Source organism: Haliaeetus albicilla, chromosome 11 (assembly GCF_947461875.1).
Source record: "Haliaeetus albicilla chromosome 11, bHalAlb1.1, whole genome shotgun sequence".
NCBI lineage: Eukaryota > Metazoa > Chordata > Aves > Accipitriformes > Accipitridae > Haliaeetus > Haliaeetus albicilla.
In genome coordinates, this window is record NC_091493.1 from 16,786,132 (window position 1) to 16,813,990 (window position 27,859).

Genomic DNA, 27,859 nt, shown 5'->3' on the forward strand with positions numbered 1-27,859 from the left:
GGATTAATTCTGATAGCTGAGTTCCTCCAAGACCAGCACAGCCAACGTCAGCACCGTAAGCACTGTGTGCTGCACAGCTGCTGCACCTAGCATGGTGCTACCGGATCACTCCACTTGAGTGGTTAAGATGGAACGAGTTTGTTCCTGGTTTGTGCTAATGCCAGAGGCAAGTTCAATAATTGCATCTAGCTGTACAGTATGTTTGAGTCCCCTTTACTTGGGAGTGTAACATAACTAGCTTCTTTGGTTTGGTTGCAGTTCTCACCTGCATGTTCTCGTAAGAAAAGCTTTTTGTGTTCCAGGCCTGGTGATGTGGCGAGGGCAATTTCTTAAGAGCCCAGGCACTGCTACAGAAACATTCCTCTTTCACTGGTCTGCTAAATATTACAGTGCTACAGAAAGCTGTGACAGCCTGAAGACTCACACCAGCAGAATAAACTTCTGTGCAGCTCTCAGTGCAGTCTCTGGGTCAGCAAACCCACAAAACTTTTCTTGTGTAAATATGTTTTCAGCAAGGTAATGTATATTATGTAGTATATTGAGGACATTAAAAAAATATTTCAGATCTTCAAAGCATTTTGTAAGCTTGAATTCATCAGTTCACTCTCCCTCCAAATTATCCCAAATCAGTTCTGTGTAAGTGGCTTTGAATCATCCCTGGTTTAACATCGGGTAGGAACTTAGCTTACATTGATGGCTAGGCTTAATTGATACAAATTAGTTTTAGGCTGTTTTGAGGATGTCACTTTTCCTATCACCAGTTAATCAGTACTTAAACCAATGTGATTTTTAATACAGCAACAGCGTTTGAAATGAATGTTACCACTCTGCCTGAAAATTAGCTTGTTACCTTGTGGTGAACCATGAAGTGATAATCAAATCTATTTTTTCCCTTTGCTACTGGTTTAATTTATTGATTAGCTGACCTTCTAAAACTTCCCTGCCAGATTAAGTTAATACGTTTCTGCTTGCTTGTTTGCATTTGAAGCATCGGTTCTGATAATTTTCCTCTCTGCTGGAAGAGACTTGCAAGGTTATTAGGAGACTTAAATAGTGGTGACTTGTGAGTTGAACCTCTTCCTTCCCAGACCTCCTATACTCCTTAATTCTTGGAGAGGTTATGACATGAATGCTGATTCTGCCTTGCACTTCTGGGAATGTAGAAATCCCTCCCTATTTCAGTGTAACAAACGCTTTGCAAAATAAGCATCTTTAAAATCCTTTCAGAGGTCTATTTGACTGTCTGTTTGGATTTTCCTAAATCTTGCCAAAGAGCTCCACTGATGAAAGAGAAGACATTGTAGTGTAAAAAGATCAAATAGAAAATCACATATAAAACCCAATAGTGCTAGGTCAATCTTTATAGCTCACAAAGCAGCAGAGTAGTGGAGGAGGAGCTGGGTTTGCTTTGAAGTTCTCCATTAGAGTTAATAGGGATTTATATGAGTTAATATTTCATTATAATTTATATTTCATTCACATTACAGTAGATTTTAGTCTGGAAACCTTTTGAAGACATGGCATTGAAAAATCTGAAATTCATGTGAGTGAAATAATGCATCTTAATGGCTTTAGGCTGGGCAAAATTAGACACATGTGAGGAAGATTAATGGAGCCTCCCATCAGGATAATGCTTTGCTTGTCCCTGAACATCTGTCCCACAAAGCCACAGCTGTGAAAGCTTCTCCTGTTGTTAATTAGTACCTGCTCTCAGAGATACTGCTTGTCCTGGGAGAGTATTGTTTCACCAGGGGTAGAGAAGAGAAGAGTACAGAGCGAAGCTGAGTCAGTATGGCATCCATGCCACCAACGACACGGTAGTGATCTTGTACAGCAGGACTTACTTACCCCAGTGGAGGGAACGAATTAGTCAGAAATTCTTTTCAAGGGCACTGGCAAATTGCAGAAGTGTTTTTAATCTGTAGAGTTAGTGTTGCCTGTATTTCCTGCCTGTCTGTATTGCTCCCTTCCTTATATACAGTTTAACTTTGGCTCCAGGTCTGCTCAGGGAAAAAGATTCTTTTGCATAAGCAAAAGCAGTAGAATTAGTCCTGTAACTTCTTAAAACAGAAAACACCGTCTGCTGTGATGCTCTAGGAGGAAAACAGACCTTCTCGCCTGTCACTTAACACTGCTATAGTTCAGGTCATGATGTACTTCAATGTTTTCCATTATGAGTGGGAAAACTTGTATTTCAAGTATTGGTTTGGCAAGTTGGACTAAGGAACCAAAGCAAAAGAAAAATACTGCCTCACCCGTGGCACTTTGTTCAGAAAATGCGCATCTGTCAACAGGGTCTACGCAACCTGGGAGACTAAAGGCACTGAATGTTAACTCCTGAGGGAGTGTCCCATTTTAAAAGATACTGAAGTACCTAAAGGTAAGCCATGTACCTGCTGAGCTGGCCAGAACACCTTGGCTCATGCAGAGGTGCCTGCGTACCCTCCCAGGAGACCACAGGAACTGTCTGTCCTGGACACCCAGCCTGACCAGGAGCCGATTACCTTCCGCCTCCTCTGAAACAAACAGGTGCAAAGGCCTTCCTGCTCCAGGCTTGCCCTATCATGGGGTCTTTCCTCAATCTGTTCTTAATTCCTTTATGCCTTTTCAACATTTTTTTAGTGTTCAGCTGAAGAACACATCTGACAAAGCCCCACAGCAGAGTGCATATGGTTCAGGAATGAGCTCCTCCCATGGGAAAGGACTATGCCAGAAAGAAGAGTTAGACCTCCCCTGAAGAGGATCTGAAAACCAATTTTTTTCTTCTTTTGAGAGCAGTTGTCATCTAGATCCAATTCCTGACCCACCTTACCCAGTGGGTCATGAGGTTTAGTGCCAGCTCAGTGAAGGCTGCGAGTGTGTGTCTGTGAGCAGAGCACCGTGAAAGGGACTGTCCCAGCCACAGCTGTGGCAGACTTAAACCTGCTTGAAGTAATCACAAAACCACAGTATCACCTTAAGGAAGCCATGTAAGATTCCAGTGGAAAGGTCCCTCAATTTTGTTTTCCAGTACAAGAACTGAGGGCATCAGATGAAGTCAGTAGAAGCCAGGTCTAAAACAAGAGGAGGGGGTTAGGTGAGCTGTGCAACACCTTGCCACAGGACGCCGCAGAGGGTAAAAGCCTCTAAACATTCAAGGGGTAACGGGAAAAGTTTATGGGACAGATATCCATTCAGGGTTACCAAATACTTAGAAACTCCATCCAGATCTGGAAGCTCATAAGCTGCAGCCAGCTGGAAGAGTGTTAGAAAGCAGTGTCATTCACGCTTTCGTGTTCTGATTTTCTGTAGCCATCCACTTACAGCCACAGTCAGGCGCAGGATAGTGGGCTCGTTGGCCTTTTGGTAAGGCCCAGGACAGCTGCTCTCAGGGTCTTTATTTTGAACTCACCCCTAAATGAGCTGTCCCCTCTTTCCTGGTAGCTTATTATTAGAACTGGGTCACATGAGGCATTTGGGACTGCGTCTCAGTTGCGTTGACCGACATTTCTTTCACAGGGAAAGCTCTACGCTGGCAGGCGCAGCAGTATAGCTTATGTGGGGAGGGGAGTAGTGTTTTCTTTGCATAAGATTCGCTTAATGCAGAATTTTCATTTTTGTGGCTGTTCCCCGTTCTATCAGGGATGTAGCACTGAGCTAATCCGGGGAGGCGTCAAGGCGTGTGCCGTATTTAGAGACAGCCACCTGCTTGGAACATCAAGCAGCAGCAAAGAGCACGCTTCAGCAAAAAACCTCCCCTGTGGATTCTGCAGCAGCGGCTTCCCGCTGGCTCTCCCTTGCCTAAATCTGCCTGTGGCCACCAAAGGGGTCAGCGCCTGAAGACCGTCAGTCAGGCCCCGTCAGCCCTGGAATGCTCTGATCCTGGCACTCCCTCTGCCCAGGAACTGCCAGATATTTTGGACAGCTGCAAGGTGGAATTCAATCACGTGGGTGAAGGGTGGCCTAATCTCTACATAGGCGATATGTAAGTGTTATTTGAGGCTGAGCTGTTCTGAAGGGCTGGGGAATACAGTACTTGTTAACATATGCTGTCCAACTGCTTTATTTAGTTAGCGTTGTTAAATTTCATTGCCTTAAAATAGACTTAAGATTAGCACAGAAGACAGCAAAAGGACTCTCCATTAAAGAAAGAACCTACAGAACAGAATAAAATTAATTAAAAAGATAAGACTCTCTTTATTGCTTTGCATTATTTCATAATTATTCAACAAATAGATTTTCTAAATGCTGCAAACATCTACCATATAAAGCACAAGACAGACTCATGATTCTGAGTAGCCTTAAAATTGAACTATGATTGTTTTTTACCTTTTTCAGTTTCTTTTTAACTGGAAGGAAAATTTTCACATTAAAAAAAGTATTCTAATATTTCCTGTTTGTATGACAACCTGATTCACAGCTGAAATTTCTGACAAAAAAATATGGATATTCTGAATGACAGCAGACTTCACTGTTTATTTCTCCAAGTTGTGTGGATGGTTATTTCACTCTGGAGCACGGAGAAAGCACACAGTCATCTGCACTCAACATGCCTAGTGCCTGATGTTATGCTAAAACAAGTTCTTTCTACCACCAGCAGGTTGCAAACTTGTTGAAATATCTGGAAAGTACAATTACAATAATTCCTAAATGAGAGAAGCAGGAGGAACTAACGAACCTTTGGCTAATTACCCATTGATTACTGCTAAAAGCAGGCATTCTATTAGCTATGAAAAAACAAAGCCTAAATATAAGTTAGATGACTTTGGGGAAATAAAACCAGGTTTTGCAAATGCAGATTACAAATTGCAGCCTGCTTCCTAATCTCACTGTGTTTCCAATCAGGAGCGTGACACCCTGCAGATAAGCCCTACACACAGCGGGTGGCTGCCCACTGGTAACCAGTGGTGGGCACACAGAAACATGGTTGTGCGCGTCTGGCCCTGGGTGGGGAAAGGCAGAAGCCAGCACAACATGCAGTACTTCACTAAACTTCTGCCTTGGTGATGGGAGTGGGAAACTAACCTTTGGCCCTCCAGCTAAACCTTGTAACTATACTTGGAAATTAACTTTTTTACTTTATTTGAACCATTTGGGGAAATAAGGATTTGCAGAATTGAGCCCAACAGGTAGTAAAAGCAAAGATTTAAGATGCTATAAAAATCACTGAAATTGTATTGTCTTAACACCATCATTCTTAATGCATTGCCTTAACACAATTCTTCTAAGTGCTGTTTTAAGACCTGCTTTTAATGCCTCTGGATATATATGCTCCAAATTATTCTTGAATGTTTATTTTGAATCACATTCTGTCTCTTGGGGGAAAAAAAAAGAAGAATGATGGGAAAAAAAAAGTATAGATAACAACAGTGTGTACATGTAGTAAGGAAAAGATGAACTTTGAGAACATTTGGCTAATGGGAATAAAAATGTAAACAGGTTTGTTTGCTAATGCAACAGCTGATCACTAATATTGAGCTTAAATACAAAGAGTTACAGACTGCAATCAGTGAAACTGGAAGTTTATCAAGTACAGATAGAATTTTCTTTATTCTGCCAGCATCAATAAGACAAGTATGAACAATGTCTGAGAATAAGGTTTCATGGGATCTTCCTGAGGTGGAAATGGGGAATAGAGAGAGTATTTGCATTTAGGGCCCAACCCAATACTCAGTGAAGTCAATAAACAGAGGATATTTCTGTTACTGAGCAAACCCATGCCAGCATCAGGACTTATGCCAGAGCTAAAATAACCTGAAGCAGTACCATAAATTGTCACTGTTTGTTTCTGTGGAACCAGTTATGTGCAGTTTCTGAGGAGCTACTTGGAAATTAAAGATCAGTCTAGAGTTAATGCTGTATTTTATAAGAAATATTTCTCCTTATGACTTTATCAGAAATATGATGGTCAGCCTCTTTAAACAAGTTAAATATCTCTCATAAAATAAAGTAGGGATGGCTGACTTTACATGATGTCTTTCATCCTGGAGGACTTTGAAGGGGCCAACAAACTGATTATTGAATATTTGTCTGGCTATCAGCCATTGCTGATACGCAAGGCCAAGGCCAAGACCCTCTGGGTTGAAAGGTAAAATATTTTTTAAAGTGCTACATAATAAGCAGCTGAGGGCACATGATATAAAATATCCTGCAGAAATCAAATTTCATGCTGATCTTAAGCAGGCAGGTTTATCTACTGGAGTTTAGCCAGGTAGCAAGGCTAATACCACTCCAGCAAAGAAACATCGTACAATTACAGGTGGAGGCAAAATGGTTACAGGCTACGCTAAAACCTGAGTGTGCTCTTTCAACATACATATTTCAAGTCCCATTATAGGAGGACCTGAGCTACCTCATGAAGTTATTTTTTGTAAGGTGTTTGGGCCAGTAATTCCCAATGCCTTTGTAGTCAACTGGAGCCTGTAACACTTATTAAATTTACAGGAAGTTATAGGCAGGAAACTGCAGAAGTGAAATAACTTGGAATTCCACATATATTCTGCATATATTCAGAAATCACTACCTTTTACCTTTCTTTTACTACCTTACTCTTTCTTTCAGAACTTGTCTCAAAGCGTGGTGGGCACTGGACTCTACAAGCAGTAATACATTACAAGGCAACAAAGTACCTTGAGTTGCTTTTTGTAGTGAGCTTTCGTACACGGTTCTCCACAGCTCCATAGCCCATAACAAGGAAGATCTGAAGAGGCTTGGTGTCACCCATGCACTGAATGCAGCACATTTTGCATGGGGAAGCAAAGGACACCAAACTTTCCATGGCCAAGAAATCATTATTATGGGATACCTGCAGAGGACTTAATCGACTTTCACCTCAGTGCACATTTCTGTACCGCCTCTGAGTGCGTTCACAAAGCCAAATGGTGAGTCCATCTCTTGGTGGTAAACCACTGCTCTTACGCAGCACTTCAATTAAGCGATCACAAATTACTTTAGCAGCATTAACTAAACCTCACTCAACCACTTGGGTAAGCCTAATTATCCACTTACACACATTGTCTCCATTGGCAGGTGGGAGGACAGCAGGATCCTGAAAGATTAGGAGTGACCAACAAAACGATGTCCAAATCAGTGGCAAGGATCACATGTGGTCTACTGGTAATCATCAGAGCCTATCTTCTGTAGCAGGAGATAAAAAAAAAGCAATTATAAAAGGGAATGATTCTGTATTTTAGTGAGTGGGGAGAAGGTTCTGAGTTCTCAGTTGGATTTATTTAAGATTTTCTGTATTGATTCACCAGAATACACAACACAAAAATTGTTACTTTCTGGTTTGAGAAACAGCCAAAAACTGCAAAGAGCTGTTGTAGAGACATGCCAATTGGCCATTTACAAAGCCTAATGCCATGTGTTTTCCTCTCTTTCTGGACTCAGATCTCTAGTAACAAAAAGTGGTTCTTGATTTATGAAAGGGATGAATGCAATACCGTTGGAGGCTACTTTATCTCAGCTGCTGTAAATTGGATCTCTCAGATATGTGATGAGATGCAAGTGAGGCAGAAGTACGAACTTATGCAGTCTGTGACCATGGTGCTATTTCGTGCAGCTTGGAACAGCGCTACTTGTATTCATTTCTGTTTTGAAGGGAAAATCTTTGTTCACTGTGTTCTTAGAAAAAGCAGATCTGCTTCTCTTGTGCTGGCTTACCTTATGATCTTCTGTCACTTTCCTCTAGGCAATGCTATCCAAAGAGTTATCCAGTAGTGAGCAATTTCATCAAGCTGCAGGATTTACATATTGAACTGAGATACAGTATACACCTATGTAAACTCTAATCGCTTATGAAATAAAAAAAATCAAAGTGACAGGGAGAAGTGTCAGACAGGCAATCTGAGCATAAGATAAAGATGAAAGGAACATTACCTAAAGCTTTGGCATCAAACCTAGCTTTCGTCTCTGTTTAGGGGGTAGGTGCCTGAATTTCATATGCTCCAGTCACTCCTCAATCATTGGGTTAAATGGAGGCAACAAATGCGCTAGATACTCCTCTAGGATACATTCCCAGTTTGTGGTCCATTCTGCTCATTAAAACTCATAAAACTCAGCTCCAGACCCTGTTTAAAGTTAAAGCTCTTAAGGATATCCTTGGACATAAAAAGATGCTAACCTGTTTTGCTGCATTGGGATCAGCAAATGAAAGCGTGAACAACATTGTAGTCCAACACGTACAAGAAGTCACTCAGATGGCAGATGGAATTTTCCCACCCTGGTGACAATAGATTCTCAGAGGCTCTTTTTGCGCTAACATTGCTGTGTCTCTAGCACTAGTGAACACAGAAAAAAGCCAAGTTCTTTAATTTTACAGGAATATTTCATAAAGGAACTAGTCTTTCAACCCTACTCTGCTTTCTCAGAAGACACGTTTCTCCCAGTACCCTGTCTTCTGTCAATGTCTCGCAAAGGAAAGGGGACTGCAAAGGTGAAATACTAATCAGACTTTTGAAATGACTACCCAAAATGGTGAGCTAAGCTACACCACCCTCGGGTAGTTCTCCTCTTAGAGCAGGTCCTGGAAAACAAATTGTAGTTTTAGACTGAAGTCCTAGACATGCAGAGGTAAAATAGCTGGGGAAAGTTGCTGGTGGCAATTCCAGCATCTCAGCAGAACTGTATAGCCTTTGCCCAGAGCTCATTTGCCTCCTGCATGCATTTCCATACAAGATAACACAGTGCTGCAACATTGGAACACCAACATTGGGGCCAAATTAATCCTTGGGACGACTCCCACCAAAAACCAGTGGTGCAACCCAGGGCTGAATTTGTCCTCCTATTTCTGAAAAGAGAAGTCTGCCAAGGATGGTATGGCCTAAGAGGCACACAGAGCTGGCAGGCTCTCAAGTGTCAAAATAGAACCAGCATTGCCGGCTGTGTACATCCCATGCTTTGCAGGCGAGACACAGACAAGAAAAACAATCAAGTTGTCTGGTGGAAAAAGCAGCTTCCCAGGATCGCTCTAGCCACGGTGCAATTGTGATCAATCCGCATTGGCAAGTATCAGCTTTCCATGTGTTTTTCGCCTAACACGGGCTGCCTGCGGAGAGCAGCTTGGGCAGGCTGATGCATGCTTGTTATCGCCGGCGTAAATATCTCTGCCTTGTGTTATTGTGGCACAAAGCAGCTGGACCATTTGAAAATCATTTAAAAAGCACTATAAAATTAAGGCTCCAGTGCTCTTATTTTATGACTTTCATGAGCAGCCATTGCCTAGAGAGAAATTATCCTCTTTATTTTCAAGGCTAAAGGTTCTTTTAACATTCATCAAAATCAAAGTGCACCCTTGATAACACATTGAGCTGTTACTTATCTAGTACAGACTCTTTACGTTCTGCATAATATCACATTTGAGATCTCAGTTCTTCATATACAACTCATTTCATTGTGTCTGCTGTTGTTTTCACCAAGTGAATTTGCATAGTTTCAGAAGAGGCTGGCTGATGCCCTGAAACATATTCTTTCCACAATTCCTAATTTTTTTTTTAATTTCTAGAACAATAGCCTGGAGTGTTTTTGTTACTGATCCTTCTATAAAAATGGTCAATTACCTCTTCTGGCAATGGATTTGCACAGACCAATTGAGCACAGTAAGCGAAAGATTTTCAAGGGCATAAACAGTACTTAGGTGCATAACCTGATAGACTCCCCTTTCTGCCTTTGAAAAATCTCTCCCCCATATATATATATTTTTAAAAAGTCTTTGATAATTTTCTTTTTTTTCCGTTCTTAGTTTCACAGACAGCTTCTTAACCAAACTCAGGAAAATGGTGAGCAAACCAAAGCAGCATGACAAAACGCAAACAGTACAAAGGAAAAGCCATTCTTTTTAGAAATAAAAAAGAAGCGCAGCTGTATCAACCTTACTTAAAGCTCAGATCTAAAGGGTTTAGGAAGAGACACTGCGTGAAATCCTCAGCCACAGAGATTGTGAGTGGGGAATGGTGAGGCCCTGCACATCCACTGTCCTGCAGCTCAGGAAAACCACTGTTTCCCTCTGTCTTGTTTAACCTGCCTTAGGTTTCTGTAAGGGACTGGTCACCTTATTATCCAGACATCAAATACAGACTGAAGAGAAACATTTAGAAAGTCACAACCTTAGCTCTGTTCTCATGGTTCCCTCTTTGGCCAGGATTTTGTCTTTATTTCCTCTGGGGGTAGCTGGCTGCATTCCTGTGCCAAGAGGTGGCATGCTTTCAGATCTCTGCAAGGAGGGCTGGTTGGTGCTAATAGATCCCACTGTGAAAGCATGTGTAGCTGCATAGAGGAGCTGTAAAGTCAAGATGCAGCACCCTGCATGGAGGAGATGTAACTGGCCAGAAGGCAGGCTGCGTGTGTGCCAAGAGAGCCTCGCCACCATGCCAGCACCTCTGCTAGCAGAGGGAGTTTAAATTTTTAACCATAGCAGTCTTGCCTGTTGTCACTGAGTTTGTGATTCATCAGCAGGATGCTTAAGCTAAGAGAGGGACAAGGTGGAGTTATTTGGTAATCACAATTGTTTATGACCCCAAGAAGGCAGAAAATGGGACAGGCATGATCAGCAGACCCTAGCACAGTCTGCTGTCATGACAGATGAAGGAAGTGGGACAGGCATTCAGTAAGTCCAGATAAGAAAGCACCTCAGCTCTACAGCATGTTTTTCTGTTCCGATAGTCAGCAAGTCAGTAACCACCTTGCTGTGTCTGACAGTCCCAGAAATAGAGAAAAGGGCCCAACTGAGATGACCTAGCTCTGGGCTCCTGCATTTCAGACCAGATTTGATCTTTTGGGTTAGGACTGACCTATCCAATCTCAGCCCTTACTTGTGGCAATGGTCAAGAGTAAGCAGCAGGAGAAGAGCAGAGTTCAGTGTAGCCCTCTCAAGCCTGATCCAGCACCACAACCACAATTATGTCACCTGCGCAGGAGCTTCCTCCCTTCTGAGCTGACCGGCATGTATGCTTGTTCCCTTGCAGGTATATACACCTTGCTCAATAGAACAGAAATAGAAAACACAGGTATATACACCTCACCCAGTAGAACAGAAATAGAAAATCCCTTCCACCCAGAGCTTTCAAATTCCTGGACAGCCCTGAATTTGCCTTTGTTTTGGGGATAAACTACCTGTGCTGAACCATTTCTCACTATTGTCTTCACTAAAAAAAGATAGCAAATTGACATTGGAAGTTAATGCTTCAGTGCTGAGGGGAGGATTTTCCTTTTAAGCGTGGAAGGGGAACAGATGTCTATAGAGTGTTGTTTCCCCCATACACGCATACCTACTAAAACCTCAACGTGTAAAGGGTATGTGCTTGCTCACCTCCTGTCCAGAGCAGGATTAAGCATACCCTGGAGATGCTTTGAAGATCAGTTGCTGGAAGCCTGGCAAAAGGACCTAGGTTGTAGGATGTCCTGGACTAGGTAGAAAGTAATTTTGTGCTCTGTTAAACCTATTCATTTTCAGGAAGGCTTAATCTACTTCTGAATAGCAGATGGGACCCTGTAATTCAGAGGTGGGCAGCCAAAGGGCAAAAGAAAGCTCCTGGATACCGGCAGTGCTCTTGTGGTGTTGCCAGCAGCTGCAGAGCTTCCATCACTCACTTTCCTCACAAGATGAAGCTGATTGCGCTGCTAACCGCAGAACCAAGCTGGGAAAAAGTCATTTTACCAAAGGAAGTGATATAAGAAACAGTACCTTAAAAAGCCAAGTAGGATCAGAATCCTGAGGGGAAAGGTGTGAGGGCACTGGGGTCTGTGTTAGCATCATCTCATGGGGCAAATGTGTTCCTGCCCAGGTGATGGGCATCCGTATCATCAGTTGTTTTTCCTCATCGTCACAACAGCTGGAAGTTGCTTTAAACATTTTTCTTCTGCTTCTCCACTCTTGATCCCTCCTCCTCCTCCTCCTTCCTGTCACTGTGAAATGAATCTCGATTCATAGTGACAAACGTACTCCCAGCCTGGGAAGCAGATGCTGGATGTTTGGTGCCCATGTTATACCATTTGATATTTAGTAAGGGATATTGTGGACACCTCATTCGTAAGACAGGTGGAAAAGGTGCCAAGGCAGGTTAGACCTGAAGGTTTGGCTAGTCAATCATTCTCCATTAGCCCAGAGTAGAACGTAGGGGAAGACAGCGCAAGAAACAGGACAACTTTAGAGCAATCCTTCCCCTGCATTATCTTCCAGCTTTTGGCCTTCAATAGAGAGGCTACTTCCTGAACCTCATGATGCTTTTAACTACTGCAGACTGGACGGAAGAGCCGGTCCTCCTACAAAACTCCCTGATTGCCCCCCGCCCCCGACAAGCACCTTGCCTCCCTCAGCTCCAGGGAAGTTAGCTCGGGCCGTGGGGGGAAAAAAGCAAAGGACGGGTGAAGGACAAGCGAGAAAGCCGCCGCGGAAGGAGGGCTCTGCGCTGGGCCCGCGGCCGCGGGCTTTCCAGCACGGCTTCCGTGCCCGTGAGGCTTCGTCCCCTCGTCGGACGAACGGCAAAGCCCACCGATCACCTCGCCCGGTGCCCCGTACCGACGCGCGCTAAAAAGCGGGCGGCGGCGGCAGCCGGCGCGGTGCCGCGGGGACACCTGGCGGGCAGCGCCGCCGCCGCCACCGGGACCGGGACCGGGACCGGGACCGGGACCGGGACCCCACCGCCACCGCAACCCCACTGCCACCGCGACCCCCAGGGCCTGCGCAGCGCTGCCGTTCGGCAGTAACTCCGACAGGCTCATGGGCGCCCGTTAATTTTCACCGACGCCCAACAACCTTGGCAAGTTTTCTTCAGCTTGCTTTTAGCTTTTAGAAGGAGGCAAGGGAAGCGTCGCTCTGGATGGGGAGGAGGAGTAACGCCTTTGGTCAACCCAAAGCCTCCAGCCAGTCTGATTGCACTTTCCAAATCAATTCCCATTCTTGCAGAGGGTTTATTTCCTTCCAGAAAAGTATTTGAAGTTAAAGCAGCGGGGGAGGGAGCACAAACAGCGTGGACTCCTCTACCCAAGCCCCCTTTCGAAGCCCCGCCAGCTCCTGAGAGAGGCTCAGAGCTGGCAGGGGAAATGTCCCCTCTTGTGGGAGCCATGCCGCTGAAGGGTCACTTTTCCCCTGGAGAACAGTCAGGAGAGACGCTGTTGGAACCAACCACCACCGCTAGCCCACTGCCCAGTCCAGCAACTCAATGCAACAGGTGGTCAGCGCTCAGGCAGGTTCTCCCACTCGGCATCTGCCCCTCACACCTCCCTCTCTTCCTGAAAGCCAGAGGAGGGGATGTTTGCAGTAATGCTTGCGCTACCTTGGCTCTTTTCCTACTATGCCTGGGGGAACTGGGAAAGGGAAGAGAAACGTATTTGGAAAGAGAGAGAATAAAAGACTAAAAGAATCGCCCTGCTTTTTATTTAGGGTGATTGCATCATGTCCTGGACTGGTTCGTACAACAGTTTTTGCTGGTGGAGCAAAACCAAGCCAAACTGCACTGTGCACAGGAAAAATGAGCGCTGTTACAGGCCTTTCTTACACAGAAAGCCTGCATGGGAAAGGATACAGTGTAGATCATTTGATGTATATGCCCAGGTCAATACCAATTTAATTCATTGAGTACATTTCACATTTTCCTTCCATCCAACCAGTGCAGTTTCTTGTATATCAGTAACAGCTCCCTTTAAACGCCAGTCATGAGTATACTGTGTATTTTTAAATCTTGCAAGATTGCTTTCTTCTGCCATCTTCTGGCAATATGAAAAATCACAGCGTTTCAGTAACGGCAGTATTGCTCTGCCAGTCTAAGGCAAGGGTTGTCAGTAAAGGCAGCGTATAATCAGATCAGTTGGCATAACTGGAAAAAAAATAGCCCTTCTTGCATATTTAAAAGCTGGCCTAATTCTTCCAGCTCTACCAGTTGATCTACTAGCAGTGGTTCAGTGGCTATCCCAGAGCAAAATGTCTGTTTTGTAGACCTTGTGTTTCTTCAATGTCTGTAACAGCGAAGGAGGGTTACATAACACATGAGGCTTTATCATTTTACAACAGGACTTCATCAAATGTACCTAAATATTTTGAAGGGAGTCCTTTTTGCTAGTTTCACTCTCAGGTGTTCATAGCTCCTTGACAAAAGACGTCTTTGTTTCCTGTGAAACTACAGGAAGATCATGTCTGATAGGCATGTAAAGCTTTTCCTTCTACTACAACAACTATTTCTTTCTGATCTCACAATGTAAACACCACAAATCATGCCAAAACAAATCATGCCAAAACCACAAATCATGCCATCCCCAGCTCATTTCCATTATTGGCTTAATTCTAAACCAAAACATTTTCAGTATTTTGTTAAAAATGTATATGAGATTTACAGAAGAGTAAATTTTGGTTCCTGGGGTTGTTTTTCCCTTTTCCTGCAATCACACAGAGGTTCTTTGTAAATGACTACTTGTGATCCCCACTCTCCTGTCACAATAGCTTTTCCCACATAGTTATGTTAAAAATATGAAAATTATATATGATAATTAAAAAGAAAAAAAATCCAAAAGGAGAAAATGCCAATATTTTCCCTTAAAATAAACTCAAAATTCAGAGCCAGTAAGAAAAACTACTCACAAGATTCCAGCCTGCAAAGAGAACATAAATAAAAACTGTTCAAAGCTTTGTTCATCTTCACTAGCACCAGCAAAAACGACTGCTTGGGATGCCAAGGATGTTAATGCTATTTATAGCTCACGGGTGGCTCCCATTACCATTGTACCTGAGAAGCTCGCAGTATTAATGTATTCCTCCTCACAGCAACTTTCTGAAGCAGAGGACAGCCTTCCCAGGGCTGTGCTGGAAGTGCTGAGGTTTGCTTCAGGAAAATGGACTGTTATATTTGCAGCCTGTTCCCAAACTGTCTATTACAAACCGCCTGCAGCAGGCACAACCTCCAGCAAGGCTGCACCCCTCCCTGCTACCTGTGCTTGACTGTCCCTCTTGGGAGCCTTGAGGCTGCTGCTTTGCTGGAGGCTCTTCCTGCCTCCATCACCTTACTGGCTTCGGCATCGATCTATAGACTACCAAGCTTCAGAGGGAAACAGCATCAGAAAAACAACAGCATAAAACCTGACAAGACAAAGGTGAAAAGACCCTCCAAAAACTTGCTGGCATGTAACAACCCTTGCTCCTGCCCTGCCTGACCAACTGCAAGACTCAGGTGGCATCAACATGGTATCTGGGGAGCAGGGCAGCACCACACTGCCGGCTCCTTGCAGAGACAGCGCTGCAGGGCCTGGTGTGGGAACTCCTTCCCACCAGCCAGCGAATGGCAGGACAAGCTCTCCCAGTGACCCTGGGACTGGACATTCCGTAGAGCAGCAAGCGTGTCCCCCCTGCCCTTGGCCCCTCATCCATCACAGCCCAGGGAGGTGTCTGCACACACTGCTTTACCCACGCCCCCTGACTAGGCAGCTCCCTGGTTCACTCTGGTTTACCTGGTACCCCAATACCAGGGAGGAGCAGCAGGAAAACCATGCCCAGTTTTCTTTCTTCAAGTTCAAGATAAGAAATTGGGAGCAAATATTCATCAGACACAATCAAAAGTTTGCAAGAGAAAGTAAACCCCAGCTCTAGGTCTTAATGTCTCCTCTTAGTTGTTCTCATGCACCCCATCAGGTCAATCCCTTTGTGACATACAATCACCATACTTAAAAGATGACTTAATCAAAAAACAAATCATGGTTTTAAAGTCAGCAATTAAAAAAAATCTAAAGAACAAACATTCCACTCTGCCCCAACAAAGCTGAGAGTATCCCTTGAAAGCTCTATAATGTGCCTGAAAAAACTTAAGTGCCAAAATAGATCTTCCACTGTAGAGTTTTGAAGTCCTTTTGCTCTTGATTCCACTGCAGAGAGTTTGTACAGCTTTGCCAACCTTAGAAAAAAAGGTGCCTTTTTCATATGTACCCTTTCAAGCAAGGCAAGCTAAGGAGAGCACTTCACTGCTTACATTAAAAGTGCAGGGAGAGACAGACAGCTCAAAGATAACCCTGCCAAATGACTGAGGAATACCAAAACCCCTTTACTTGTGCCTTCAAATATTCTGAAGTCTTGCAAGCTTGACAGCATTGTCAATTTTGTATTGACAGCAGCAGTCAGACAAAAATCATTTGAGGAGTAAACCAAGGAGAAGAAAAAAAACCCTTTAATCCACAGTCACACAAATCCATACTGCTGCAGAAGGGCAAGTGCTTTGGAGCCCCTTTTAATAGCAATATACTAACATCCTTGTTTGTCTTTCCTGAAACTTGCAAGGCATTCCCCCCCGCCCAGAGTCTGGTCTCTTTGACATAATTTTTATCAGAACTGCCCGTAACTTACAGCCTGTGAGACTGATGAAATCTCGGCACAGCGCTGGCTGTGACAGCACTCACTGAACTGTTATCAATATCAAGGTCACTTTGGTTTTTTTGCTCTCGCTGGAGCTCCTCTGCCCTCAGGGCACGGGCTGCCCAAGGAAGCTTTCTGTCTGAGCTCCTCACAAGCCACAGCCTCTCTGCTCCATTACTGATGTTATATAAGATTAGAGTGAAGTTTCTACTATTAGAAGCAGTTAGCTGCACAGTGATTGTGTGCTCTCCCGATTATAGCATAGAGTACAGTTATGGCTGCTGGCAGCAGGACTTAAAACTACAGCTATTTTAATTCAGGGAGAAGCATGAGTGTAGTTGAGATGTGTCAAGAAAAACAGTAGTTTGGGGGGGGTTTAATTCCTAGCTGTAGTACCCTGGACAGGAGTGCCCCAGAAGAGAAGTAAAGGGGAAAGCATCACCCTAGGCTTGACACATACCCACAGTCGAGTCAGAAATGATGGTAGGAGCCTGTGGAGGGCAGCGCTGTCTTGCTGGGGATGGTGCATTGAATAGCTCAGAGATGCCAGCTGCTAAGGTAATACTTCTTTTTTTTTATCTCCTTTGAATCTGAAAGCTGAAGATGTAAAAGCTGTCATCCTGCCACAGCCATGGCCTCTCACTGCAAGTAGGACTCCCCATTTTTCCACCCGCCGCCCCCATTTTCCAAGCACCCTTTCTTGCGGCTTTAGCCCCGTGCATGGGCCGGTGCCTCTCTGTAGGCTGTGTGGCTCTTAAATGGGAAGGGTGGGGGAGGCAGGATGGGGCTGGGGGGCTGGAGGTTCTCCCCTCTTGGAAAGATAGGGTCTTAGGAAAATATGTGCAGATCCGTTACATTGCAAAGGAAAGGAAACACTCTCCAGGAGCACTTCCATGAGCTAGCAATAACATCCGCTCCCCAAAAACCAGCAGGGCACAGGTGAAGCTCCCCCTGTGAGCCTGAATCCTGCTGGCAGGGCCATGAGCCTGGCTTGGCAAGCTCTGCCCCTCCTGGGGGCTTGCCTTGTCCAAAGACAATGGTGGCTGTGTGACCTGGGATGGGGCTGCTGGAAGGAGCTGTGTGAGAGTGAGCGGTGGGAGGCCTCGCTGGGGCTCCCCACCTCACTCAGGAGCCCATCTGAGCTGAGACGCTCGGGCTTCACCTCCACCTGTGCTACCTCACAGCTCTGCCCATGCCTGGCCATGCACCCAGCCACGCACCCCCTTGACTTCCCGCTTCGCCTGGGACCTGCCTCACCACCAAGGGCTCTCCCGGCTATCCGAACCCCTGGCCGAGGCTGGTTACCCTCACCTGCCCTGCCCTCTGACTGGTCCCACTCCTGAAACAGCCTCACACATCCCCGCCGTCCCCCGGCACACACAGGTCCTGTGGGGCAGCAGCAGGCTGTCTCTGCCCTGCAGCAGCCCCTCCAGCCCCACGGGCAGCCCTGCGCGGGGACGGGAGGGTTCACAGCGGAAGGAGCCTTTTGCTTCTCACAAGGAGAAGTTGGTACCTTCCAGCTCAGTTTGGAGGAGTCGGAGGGCCCCATCATAAACATACAAGGCCAGACATGAACAGAGATGTCAGGAGAGAGATTGAGCAGTGAAGAGGTGTGAAGACGCAGATTTTCTCCCACCCAGTAAAACAGGACTGCCAGCATAGGGCGAGGGGCATCTGCGAGCTGAGCTGAGGTGAGGGAGTAGCCATGGAGGAGGCTTGCAGGGCTGCTCCCACTCCTTCCCGCCGCTGCGGTTAAAGAGAGGGCTGTGTTTTCCAGAGACCTCGATCTGGCATCATTCCCGGGCAGTAAATTCTCTTAAAAACTGAACCAAACAGAGCTTTAATTGTACATTCTGCTTTTCTCTTCACTCTGGAATAATGGTAATGGCATTAATACAGTGCTGCATTGAACATGTACCCCTGCTGAAGCCGAGGGACCGATTCTGCTATCCATTATTCAGGGGCACTGCCTCTGGTGAGGCAGATCAGGGTTTAAACAGTGAGCAGGAGCAATGAACTTCTACTGTTCCCCGCTGTTTGAGTGTGGGCAAAATAAAAGGCCATAATATATGATGCAGTCAGCCAAGAAAGCAATATTGCTCTGCCATGTGCACGGTCTACACCAAGATGAGTCCAGGATCTCATTTCTAAATTCCCATAGGTACCTCATTTAAACCATCAGCCATAACCTGCTTCTCATTTTCAATACCACTTGGTATTAGAGCTGCAGTGAACTGCTGGTGAGAGATTCTAATTCCTGCAAACAAGCCCCTGTAGGCTTGCAAGGAAAACAGAGAGTTCCCCTCTTGGTTGCCTGCTAGGTTCCCATCTGGCTGTTTTAACTTTGCTATTGCTTTTAAATGTGCCTGTTTCTGCGCACAAGGCTTTCAGCTCTACCTCAAGAGACTCCTGGGTTCTCTTAGCATCGGATTCTGACCAAAAAGTAGAGACACAGATTGGGTCTTCTTAGCAAAAAGGAAGATCAGATTTCACGTTACAGTATCTGAAAGATTAATTCCACTTACATGATCATTTCCCTGTGAACCACACTTCTTTCCATCTGGATTTTTCCATCAGGAGGACAAAGAGCCATAGTATTAAGCACTACCTGAGAGAAAAGAGCAAGGAGTGTAAAAGATGAGTGCAGAGATGCTTGCTGAGAGAAAAGAGAAGAAAAAACGAGTAGACAGCAATTTCAAATGCATTTAGAGGCTTCTTTTTCTTTTTTTTTTTTTTTTTTTTTCCCCCACGTGAATTATGTTCTGATCTCATGCTTTGGTATTTTGAACCATTTAGTTTGTCAGGGTTTGATTCAGGGAATTTAGGATATTTGGCTGCAGGAGTTTTCTGTATCATGTTATTGTTAGCTAGTGTTTGTGTTATTGTAGTAACCACAGGTCCAGCCAAAACCAGTGTCCTGCTGTGCCCAAGGCTATCAATAATCTCACGTAAGACCTTGTTATTGAAAGACACCTGTCCCCATCCGGGCTATCATCATAACCACAAGCAGACCTCTGCTAGCTAGGAAGGTGCTAGCAAAAGGGATAGAGGAAAGATGACTCGGGGCCCAACTAATGCCCTGCCACAGACTCCTCTCGGGGCTTCAGACAGTCATTTAATCTCTCTACAGCTCAGTTTGGCCTTTAGGAGATAAGGTAAACAACCATGGCAAAATGGCAAGAGGCTTTCCCCCTGTTACAGCAGTGAAAATTAGGGCTAGGCAAATATGTGGCTGCTCAGTTAGTTTGCGTTCTTTTTTAGTTAAACAAAACATGTTTTTCTCAACCAGGAACAAGCCACTTCATCTTGTTTTAATATTTTAAAAGATTTTACGCAATGCTAAAGTAAAATTCCAAAACAAAAGTAACTTTGAAAAGAAAAATGGAAATGGTGATTTTTTTGGAAGTAAGAAAATGAACTATTTCAAATCTTCGATATTGGAGTGTTTGCGTTTTTTCCAGAACTTTGCTGAGTTTTCTTTGCCTGGAATCTGCAAATGCAACACAAATCTGTTAAACGCTTCAGTCAATTCAAGTCAGTGGGGGTTGTGCATTTTTTTCTTTTCTTTGCCAGAAAAACCTTCAGTAGAAAATGGCAATTGTTTCCAGTGTAGAAAAAGAAAAAGGAAAAAAAGCCTTGCAGACTGTAGTACTCAAGTGGCTGGATAATATCAAAGAGGTACAAAGCTCAGCTAGGTTGTTGTAGCCGAGGTCCTGGAATGACCGAGTCCCTCAGGAGCTGCACCCGGCCGCACGCACACAGCGTGCGGAGTCACCCACAGCCCTTCCTGGGTGCTCCCTGCAGCTCGGCGATGCCGAGGCCCACAGCCACCTGCAGCCCATGCCTCCAGAGAGGCTCTGGTGCCTGCCAGAGCCTCCGTGACTCAGGCTCCACAGCTCAGACATGAAGCCAAGCAGGCCCTGGCCGTTTGGGGTGCAGCCCAGCGCTCTGGCTGTTTGGGAACTGATGGGTAAGGACAAAACGGTTATAAAGCTTGTGCTACCTTGTATTCTTCCCGGGAAGCAAGGAGGTTAATACATCTGGATTGCCCTTAAAACCTCTATCCAGTCTCAAATGTCGCTATAGGTAGAAGGCTTTGTTGTTGTTGTTGTTGCTGTTGTTTAGAATCTAATGAGATGGTCTTTAGGTACTTCCAGGCTACGGTTTAAAAGAAAAGTAATCCTATCCAACTTGCATGGTCTAGATCTCTGCAGAAAACGTTAGTGACCTTCTAAGACAGAAACTTTTTTTTCCCAGTTACAGGGGCTCCTGCCCTCCTGCAGTCACTGGCTGTTTCCAACTGCAGCAGCTTCTGGGAGCCACCCAAAGGGAGAAGCTTAGAGAAATGTAATCAGAGGCAGCACTTTTGCTAGCTTTGCAGTATCTTAAAGTAGAAGGGGTGGGGGGGAAACCCTCAGCAAAGTCCCTGGCCTTCAATTAAAAAATTCATATTACTTTCCTCATTAGTCCAATCATCTGGTATAGCTATTTTCAAGCTTACCCTGAAGGCCCTGCAGAGCAATTCAATTTCAAGGCCAGCGCAGTGCAGGACGGAGCAGTGTGCTTGGGAGGAGCTATGCTTCGTGTTGACGTGAGGAGCTCACTTGTCTGGCATTAGTCATGAGAAGCAAATGATGTTGACGCACTTTTTGGAAAGAGGACTGCTGTATGAAAGGGATCTCTGTTGCAAAGCACCTCCCTGGCTGCAAAGGCTGGAGTCGCCTGCTAAGTTTCACCGGCGCTAAAAAGACTCAATTCTTGGAGAACCTCCTCAAAGTCAGGTCCTGAAAAAGAGGCCTCACAATGTAATTCTCTCTGCTAATCATCTCTTTCCCTCTCTCTGCTAATCATCTCCATTACTGTAACTAGCTGACGGGCTACAACAGAAGTTTAAAGTAGTGGGAGCTAGGAGAACTGGAGGTTTAGTATCCATCTGCTTACCTCCACAACTTCAGCCTTTAAACATCTGCAGCGATTGAGAGTCAGCCACACTCCTTGAAAATGAGCCCGTGGTCTTATGAATCTCCTGATGTAGAAGCTGTATTATCTTTTTCTTGATTTCCTTTTACTGCTTCAGCTTAACATTCTGTGTCGGTGAAAGTACAAGCAGGTCATCATGACAATGCTGGCAGTAGCTCCTGAGCACAGTGCATGACTTTCACAAGGCAGTAAAACTTGCACGGCAATGCACAATATCTTTTTCTGTGCTATTCTTCATGCTAATCTGTGCTGGGATTGCACAACATACTCGTTTACCAAAGCTCTTGGTGTTATCTGCCCTGAAAAATAAGTAGGCTTTTATCTCTATGTTCCTCTCTACTTCCCTGCAGTTCTTTTCCTTCGTCAATAAAAGTAAAACCAGTCAGCTTTTTTTCCATCTCTCTCATCATTTTTGATGTGCTTTTCATATTTTTCTTATTAAGTAGTTACCCTAGGAAGACTTCCTTTTTATTGGAATATACAAAAAGCTGTAACTGCTCTTAACATTTGTGTGGAGGAGGGGGGAGAAGGGGACAGGGGAAGCAAATTTAGGCTGAGGTCACAGAAATGTATGTGGTGTGTTCAGTAATATGCCTTGCATCATCTCTACTTCTTTTTCCATAAGCAATGAGATATTCTCCCTTGCTTTCTGCTTAATTCCCCAAATCAGCCTACGCTGTTAAAAATAACATACCTGGATGTTTGAACAAAGTTGTTGTTGCTTTAGAAGCTACATCCATCTGGCTGCTGTTGCTGTGGGGCAGGGGACAGACGAGATGACTTCCAAAGGTCCCATCTGCACTCGTTTTCTAGAATTGCTGAGAAAATAAACCCAAACTCTAGATTTAGGCATTCAGGCATTAGAGTGAAAGCTGATGCCACATCAGAATAAACACTGGCCACCCCACTTTGGGAAGAGTTCTAGTGTGGGTCCCACATTGATTATGGCTTTAATAGCAACAAGCAACAAAACAAAGCTCATCAATGTTCTCTGGGGGCAAGAACAGCAATTCAGATAATGAGATCCTGGCAGGAGGAATGCTCCTAAAGTCTCAGAGAGGGGACTGCTTGGATATCTTTGAACTCTTGCTCTCGACTGACCTCTGCTTCAGGCTGGACCAGCTGGCCTGAGCTTCCTGGGTCTAAACCAGCAAACAACATTGCAAAAGGGATGCCTGTTTTCCACTGCATGATCTGTGAGGGAGCAAAACAGTCCTAAATGGGATTCTCAAGAGGGCAACAAAGCCAGAACTTTCAGCTCTGTAATTATTTCCCCAAATTCAGATGCCTTGTTTTCTCACATCCTGGGTAAGTACCCTACCTCTCAGACAAGAGAAACAGCCTCTCTCTGGAGGCAAATAGCTATCACATTATTTATACAAAGTGGAACAGCTCCCAGAGGACAGACTGAGACAGTCAGACGCAAGTATACCAGTGTAGCTGAGTGTTCAGGAGTATTTGCCTGAGAGAAGGAAAAAACTAGTTCAAGTTCTCTCAATTTCTATTTCTATACATACACACATATATGTAGATAAGTACATATAGAATCATAGAATCATTTAGGTTGGAAAAGACCTTCAAGATCATCGAGTCCAACCATCAACCATGCCAACTAAACCATGTCCTGAAGTACCCCGTCCACTCGCTTTTTGAATACCTCCAGGGATGGTGACTCAACCACTTCCCTGGTCAGCCTATTCCAATGTTTGACAACCCTCTCAGTAAAAAAAATTTTCCTAATATCTAACCTAAATCTCGCTTGCCTCAACTTGAGGCCGTTTCCTCTTGTCCTATCTCCAGCCACCTGACAGAAGAGACCAACACCCACCTCACTACAACCCCCTTTCAGGTAGCTGTAGAGAGCTATAAGGTCTCCCCTCAGCCTCCTCTTTTCTAGACTAAACAGCCCCAGTTCCCTCAGCTGCTCCTCATAAGACTTGTGCTCATATGCATGTGAAAATCCATTCATAAGTATACATGTATGCCTATGTATGTCTATACATGTTTTAAATACCACCCTATAAATGAAAGAAAATTGTATGTGCATACATTTTATATATGTATACATATATACTATATGAATATATGTCTTACATACACATCCTAAGATTTCCACCTTGGCCCTAGAAGCTTTGTAAATATAAGTCAGTCCAATGATTCATTCTTTCAAAAACTTCCCATTTTAACTAACCAGAACCAAGTGCGCACAAACGCTTTGGTAACTTTCCGACATAAAGTACTGGAGCTTTCCTGCATACACTCCTCAGCACTATAGTAACAGTAATCATACCTGCACCTATGAGGTGCAGCCAGTGCTGCATTCGGGTGGCACAGGATGTTCTTTTTCAACAGCGTTACTTGACAAGAAATTAAATCATATCATCTTATGCTGCTGCTTTCTCAGGGGATGAATTACATGCCTGTAGCGTCCTACTACAGAGTCAGTCCTGCTCTCTGGATGCTTTTAGCAACACCTGCAGGCCCTGCTGCACACACTAGTTATAATAATGTAATGCTATTTGGAGGGTAATGAACAGGACTAGTTTCTAGGGAATATTATTTCCGTATGAAAATTTCCTCTTAATTCATTTCAGAAAAGCTGTCTCTGATATAGCCTGAGTGCGTGCAAGAGAGGAGCAAGATGCCTCACACCAGAGACTCTTCATCTCCGACTAGCAGTGCAGGGAGCAGAGCTTCCTATGAAACACCAGCACTATCAGACCTCCAGCAGCTCTTTTGGTTCAGAGGAGGGTCTGATAATCATGTGGACCGAGTCTGGCCAAATATTTACCTGGGAGATGCGTAAGAACATAATGCCCTATCATTAAGCTGTTATCGGTCCCTGGGAGGAGGAGGAAGGGGTGTCGTATACTGGGGACCAGCTTTTGGGTCTGCAGGAATGTTTTTGCAACACAGGCTTCCAAAACTGATAACATCAGTAGTTTGGATGTCATGAAAAACATGGCATACAAAATAGCATATTCACAGTGTGTCTGAGTTGGGTTTTCTATATTCTGTGAAGCACAGCAGATTTGGCAGGGTAAGAATTATTTGTATTCTAGTCTAAAATCCTTAAAGAACCCATCCCAAATTGCTGTCAACTTTGAGACGCAGTATTTACCCTGGAAACTGTGCTCTAAGGCAGCAGACAAGAGCACAGTAGCCCTCAAACAGGGCTCTGTTTCCAGTTTCTTGGCACTGCAGAAGGCACTCGAGGATACTGACGGAGGGGAGAACACCTGCAGCTGTGAAGACATGCTGCCAGTGGCCTCACTCAAACAAGAGTAGCAGGATCAAGAGCCAGACGGAGGAGGACCCAAATGAATTATACAATAGGGATTTTGCCAGTCCAAATCCAAACTTTCTTCCAAAGATGGTAAAACTGAAAATATCAAACAGGAATTTTCATGCGCACATACCTTATTCTTGTGACCACTTCTATTTATTGCCATTTCCTTCTATTTGGATTACTGCAGATTACATAGATCATCAGCTCGTTTATCCCAACTCCTCCTCCTCCTCCTGAATACATCAGTTAAGGATCACAGTTTTGTGGAATAGCTTCAGTCCCAGCTTATAGTAGGAAGGAGGGAGAACCTGGCTGGTGAGCACGATGCAGCCGCTTCATGTCCAAACCAGGAAAGAGGGGTGCTGCTGCATCTGTGTGGGTTCTCACCCTTGCGACCCAGGCACACTATGAATCAGAAATTAGCTCTAGAACTTGCTAAACAAATATTTAAAGAAAAATCTTGACCACTTTATACAGTAAGCCATGTTTCCAGGGATTAACTGCTGGGAGGCATTTGCTTAACTAACAGTATCCCACTGGCAAGTCTGTGCTCTTGCTGCTCTCCGCAACACCACATCACATTTTTCATGTGCAAAGCACTATGGGCTTCTCCAAATTTGCTAATCTGTAAGCAAGCTACAGTTCCTGCATCCTTCCCTAGCGGGAGCAGGCACTAACTTTAAACCATGCTATTTTAGCAGAACGTTAGGAGTGTTGCCAATGAGCCCTTCCGTCTTTCAACAGGTGGGCTGCTAGGAGCAAAACTACTCTTCGAAGCCTCAACATTACTCACATCCTTAATGCAGCAGATGGGCCATATAGCATCAACACAGGAGCCAAATATTATGAAGATCTGCAAATAGAGTACTACGGAGTAGAAGCATTTGATGATCCTTCCTTTGATTTAAGTATCTTCTTCTACGATGCTGCCAATTTCATAGGCAAAGCCTTAAACAGTTCAGGAGGTAAGCGGGAGGCAAAGAGAAGCTTTGGAAGGAAGTTTCAACAGGAGCCAAATTGCAGTAACAGGCAGCCAGCAAAGCTTAGATTCAGCACACGGTTTGAGAAGGCACACGCAGAACCGCCACGTGGAGGATGGGAGAAGGGCACCTATGCCACGCGCTGCCGGGATGGTGGCAGTGACCAGGTGCCCGGGGGCTGGGAAGGGCTGGCTGCCCTGAGCCCAGCATGGTGGGACGAAGGGCCAACTCTAGGAGCAGAGCGAGAGGGAAGGGCAGAGGTTACGGCACTGCGGGTGCTCCCCCATGGGTCCATCCCAGGGCACGTGGCAGCATCCGCGTGCATCCACACGCACCTCGCACCCCAGCACGGGCTCCAGCCCAGCGATCCTGCCCCACATACCCCAGCCCTGCTCCCACTCCCGATGCACTCAGCTTGGAGCAGCGGCACTTCAGCGCTGGCTTAAATGCTTCACATGCTTAAGTGCTTCACAGAATTGGAGCTTTATTCAGACTGTCTATTAAGCTAGAGAAGCAGCAGAAGTTAATGAACTAAGTAAAAAACTACAAGCCTGACCTGCAGCCTGCTGAATTTTTGTCAGCAGAGTTTGGATTATGGCCTAGTTATCATAATTTCCATTTGTTCCAGAGTTTGCTCTGACTCTGACTGGCTGTGAGATCTGCTGCTTTCACTGGAGTGCTTTATTAAATCCCCAGTTATAGCTCACACTGGGCTGCTGAGATACAGTAAATTATGAGTCCATTTTTACAGGCAGACTATCCAACAGAGTTCATGGGACTTGTCAGTGATCACAGTCAGGGCTGGGCCAAAATCTTCTGCCAAAACTGTTTTTTTTTTTCCACAGAAAACTATACTAACAAGTTTAGTCACAGAAAGCTTCTCATTCCACAGAAAATTTCAACTATTTTAATCTGAGGCCTAGGTTAGATGCATAAGGTCAGTATGAAATACTACCTTGCCTCTGTTGTATGGCATGATCTTATGCTAACAGCCCCTGAAAACTTGAGTACCCACTAATTGTCACCATTGTTTTACGAACTCATTTCTAGTATTTTTGTCCTCCCTGCTTCTTTCACACTTTAGAAATGCTAAAGCCCACTCACCTTGCTGTGCCTCTTTTTTTCTGCAGGTAAGGTCTTTGTTCATTGTGCCATGGGGGTGAGCCGCTCTGCATCTTTAGTGGTTGCCTTTTTAATGATCCATGAAAACATGACACTCGTGGATGCTCTGAAAACAGTGAGTGCTCACAGAGACATCTGCCCAAATTCAGGGTTCCTCAGCCAGCTCCGGGACTTGGACATTAAACTAAACGAAGAGAGGAAAGGAACCGGGGCATCTGCTACCAAAGAGCTCTAAGAGAGTATTACTGAAGGAGAGAGGACAAAATGTTATTTGAGTTTCCTATATCTCTTTTAAATGAATTGTATTTGTAACTAAGGATACAAGTTTATGATACACCAGAATGCATGTTATTGCTAAAAGTAGATTTTACTTGATCTTTCCATTTTGCAAAGCCTTCCTAGATTATACTTACGATTGGTTGTATACTGCATCCTCCACTCTCCACCTTAAAACATTGCTCTCTGCTGGTATTAAAAAAAAAAAAAAAAAAGGTATCAGGTTGCATTTCAGAAATAGCTGTGTTTCAGCAACTAGTGAAGCTCATATCACTTTATGAAGTGTTAGGCTATTTGAGGTGAAAGATGCCATATTATTTATGCTACAATAATGCTTAGAAGTTTTCTTATGAACCAGCCCCCCCCCACCCCTTTGCTCCCCATGTCTAAAATGGTTTGTATTTTGAGACTGGAATCTGGCACTGGTTAGTTCTTGCTTTTACAATTGGTGGAGCCCCTGAGTTGGGGGCAAAAGGCTGTTCAAAGGCAGAGCAGCGCAGACACAACATAAGCCTCTCTTCAAGAAATTATTGCAGGTCTCCCTATAGTGTTTTCCCTTTGTTCATCAGATTATTAACTTTTTTTCTTCCATAAAAATACCTTTGTTTGAGAGGGCATTCAAATATTGTTCATCTTCCCTAGTAAAATTCACCCAGGAGATGCTGTGGAAAATGCTTCTGAAGAGGAAGGTGGGTTCCCAGCTGAGACTCCAAACAGCTGCATGGGCAGTGGGAACAGGTGCAGGAAAGCATCTGACAACAAAGTTCAATGTATTCCAAATTTGTCTGACAGTTCAACATTATAAAACTTGGGATTTTCTTTCTCAAAAATAGAGGTCATTAACATTGCAACATGTTCTGTGGCATTTGCTTTTGTGAGAGGACTCAAGTGAAAACTGAAGGG

At 44.6% G+C, this 27,859-nt stretch overlaps 1 protein-coding gene and 1 long non-coding RNA gene across 2 annotated transcripts; one reads left to right on the top strand and one right to left on the bottom strand.

Moving 5' to 3' along the window:
- Window positions 1-27,810, top strand: DUSP13B (dual specificity phosphatase 13B). Its single transcript, XM_069796279.1, has 6 exons — window positions 1-516; window positions 2,295-3,964; window positions 6,541-6,860; window positions 23,884-24,091; window positions 25,323-25,543; window positions 26,689-27,810. The coding sequence occupies exons 4-6, from the start codon at window positions 23,931-23,933 to the stop codon at window positions 26,913-26,915; spliced, it is 609 nt and encodes a 202-aa protein (XP_069652380.1). The 5' UTR covers window positions 1-516; window positions 2,295-3,964; window positions 6,541-6,860; window positions 23,884-23,930; the 3' UTR covers window positions 26,916-27,810.
- LOC138687715 (uncharacterized) lies at window positions 6,857-22,109 on the bottom strand. The gene is made up of 4 exons (XR_011326837.1): window positions 21,984-22,109; window positions 21,251-21,395; window positions 18,835-18,917; window positions 6,857-7,116 (listed from the first exon to the last, which is right to left on the bottom strand). It is a non-coding gene; the product is annotated as an uncharacterized lncRNA (long non-coding RNA).
- Window positions 27,811-27,859: the final 49 nt, after the last annotated feature.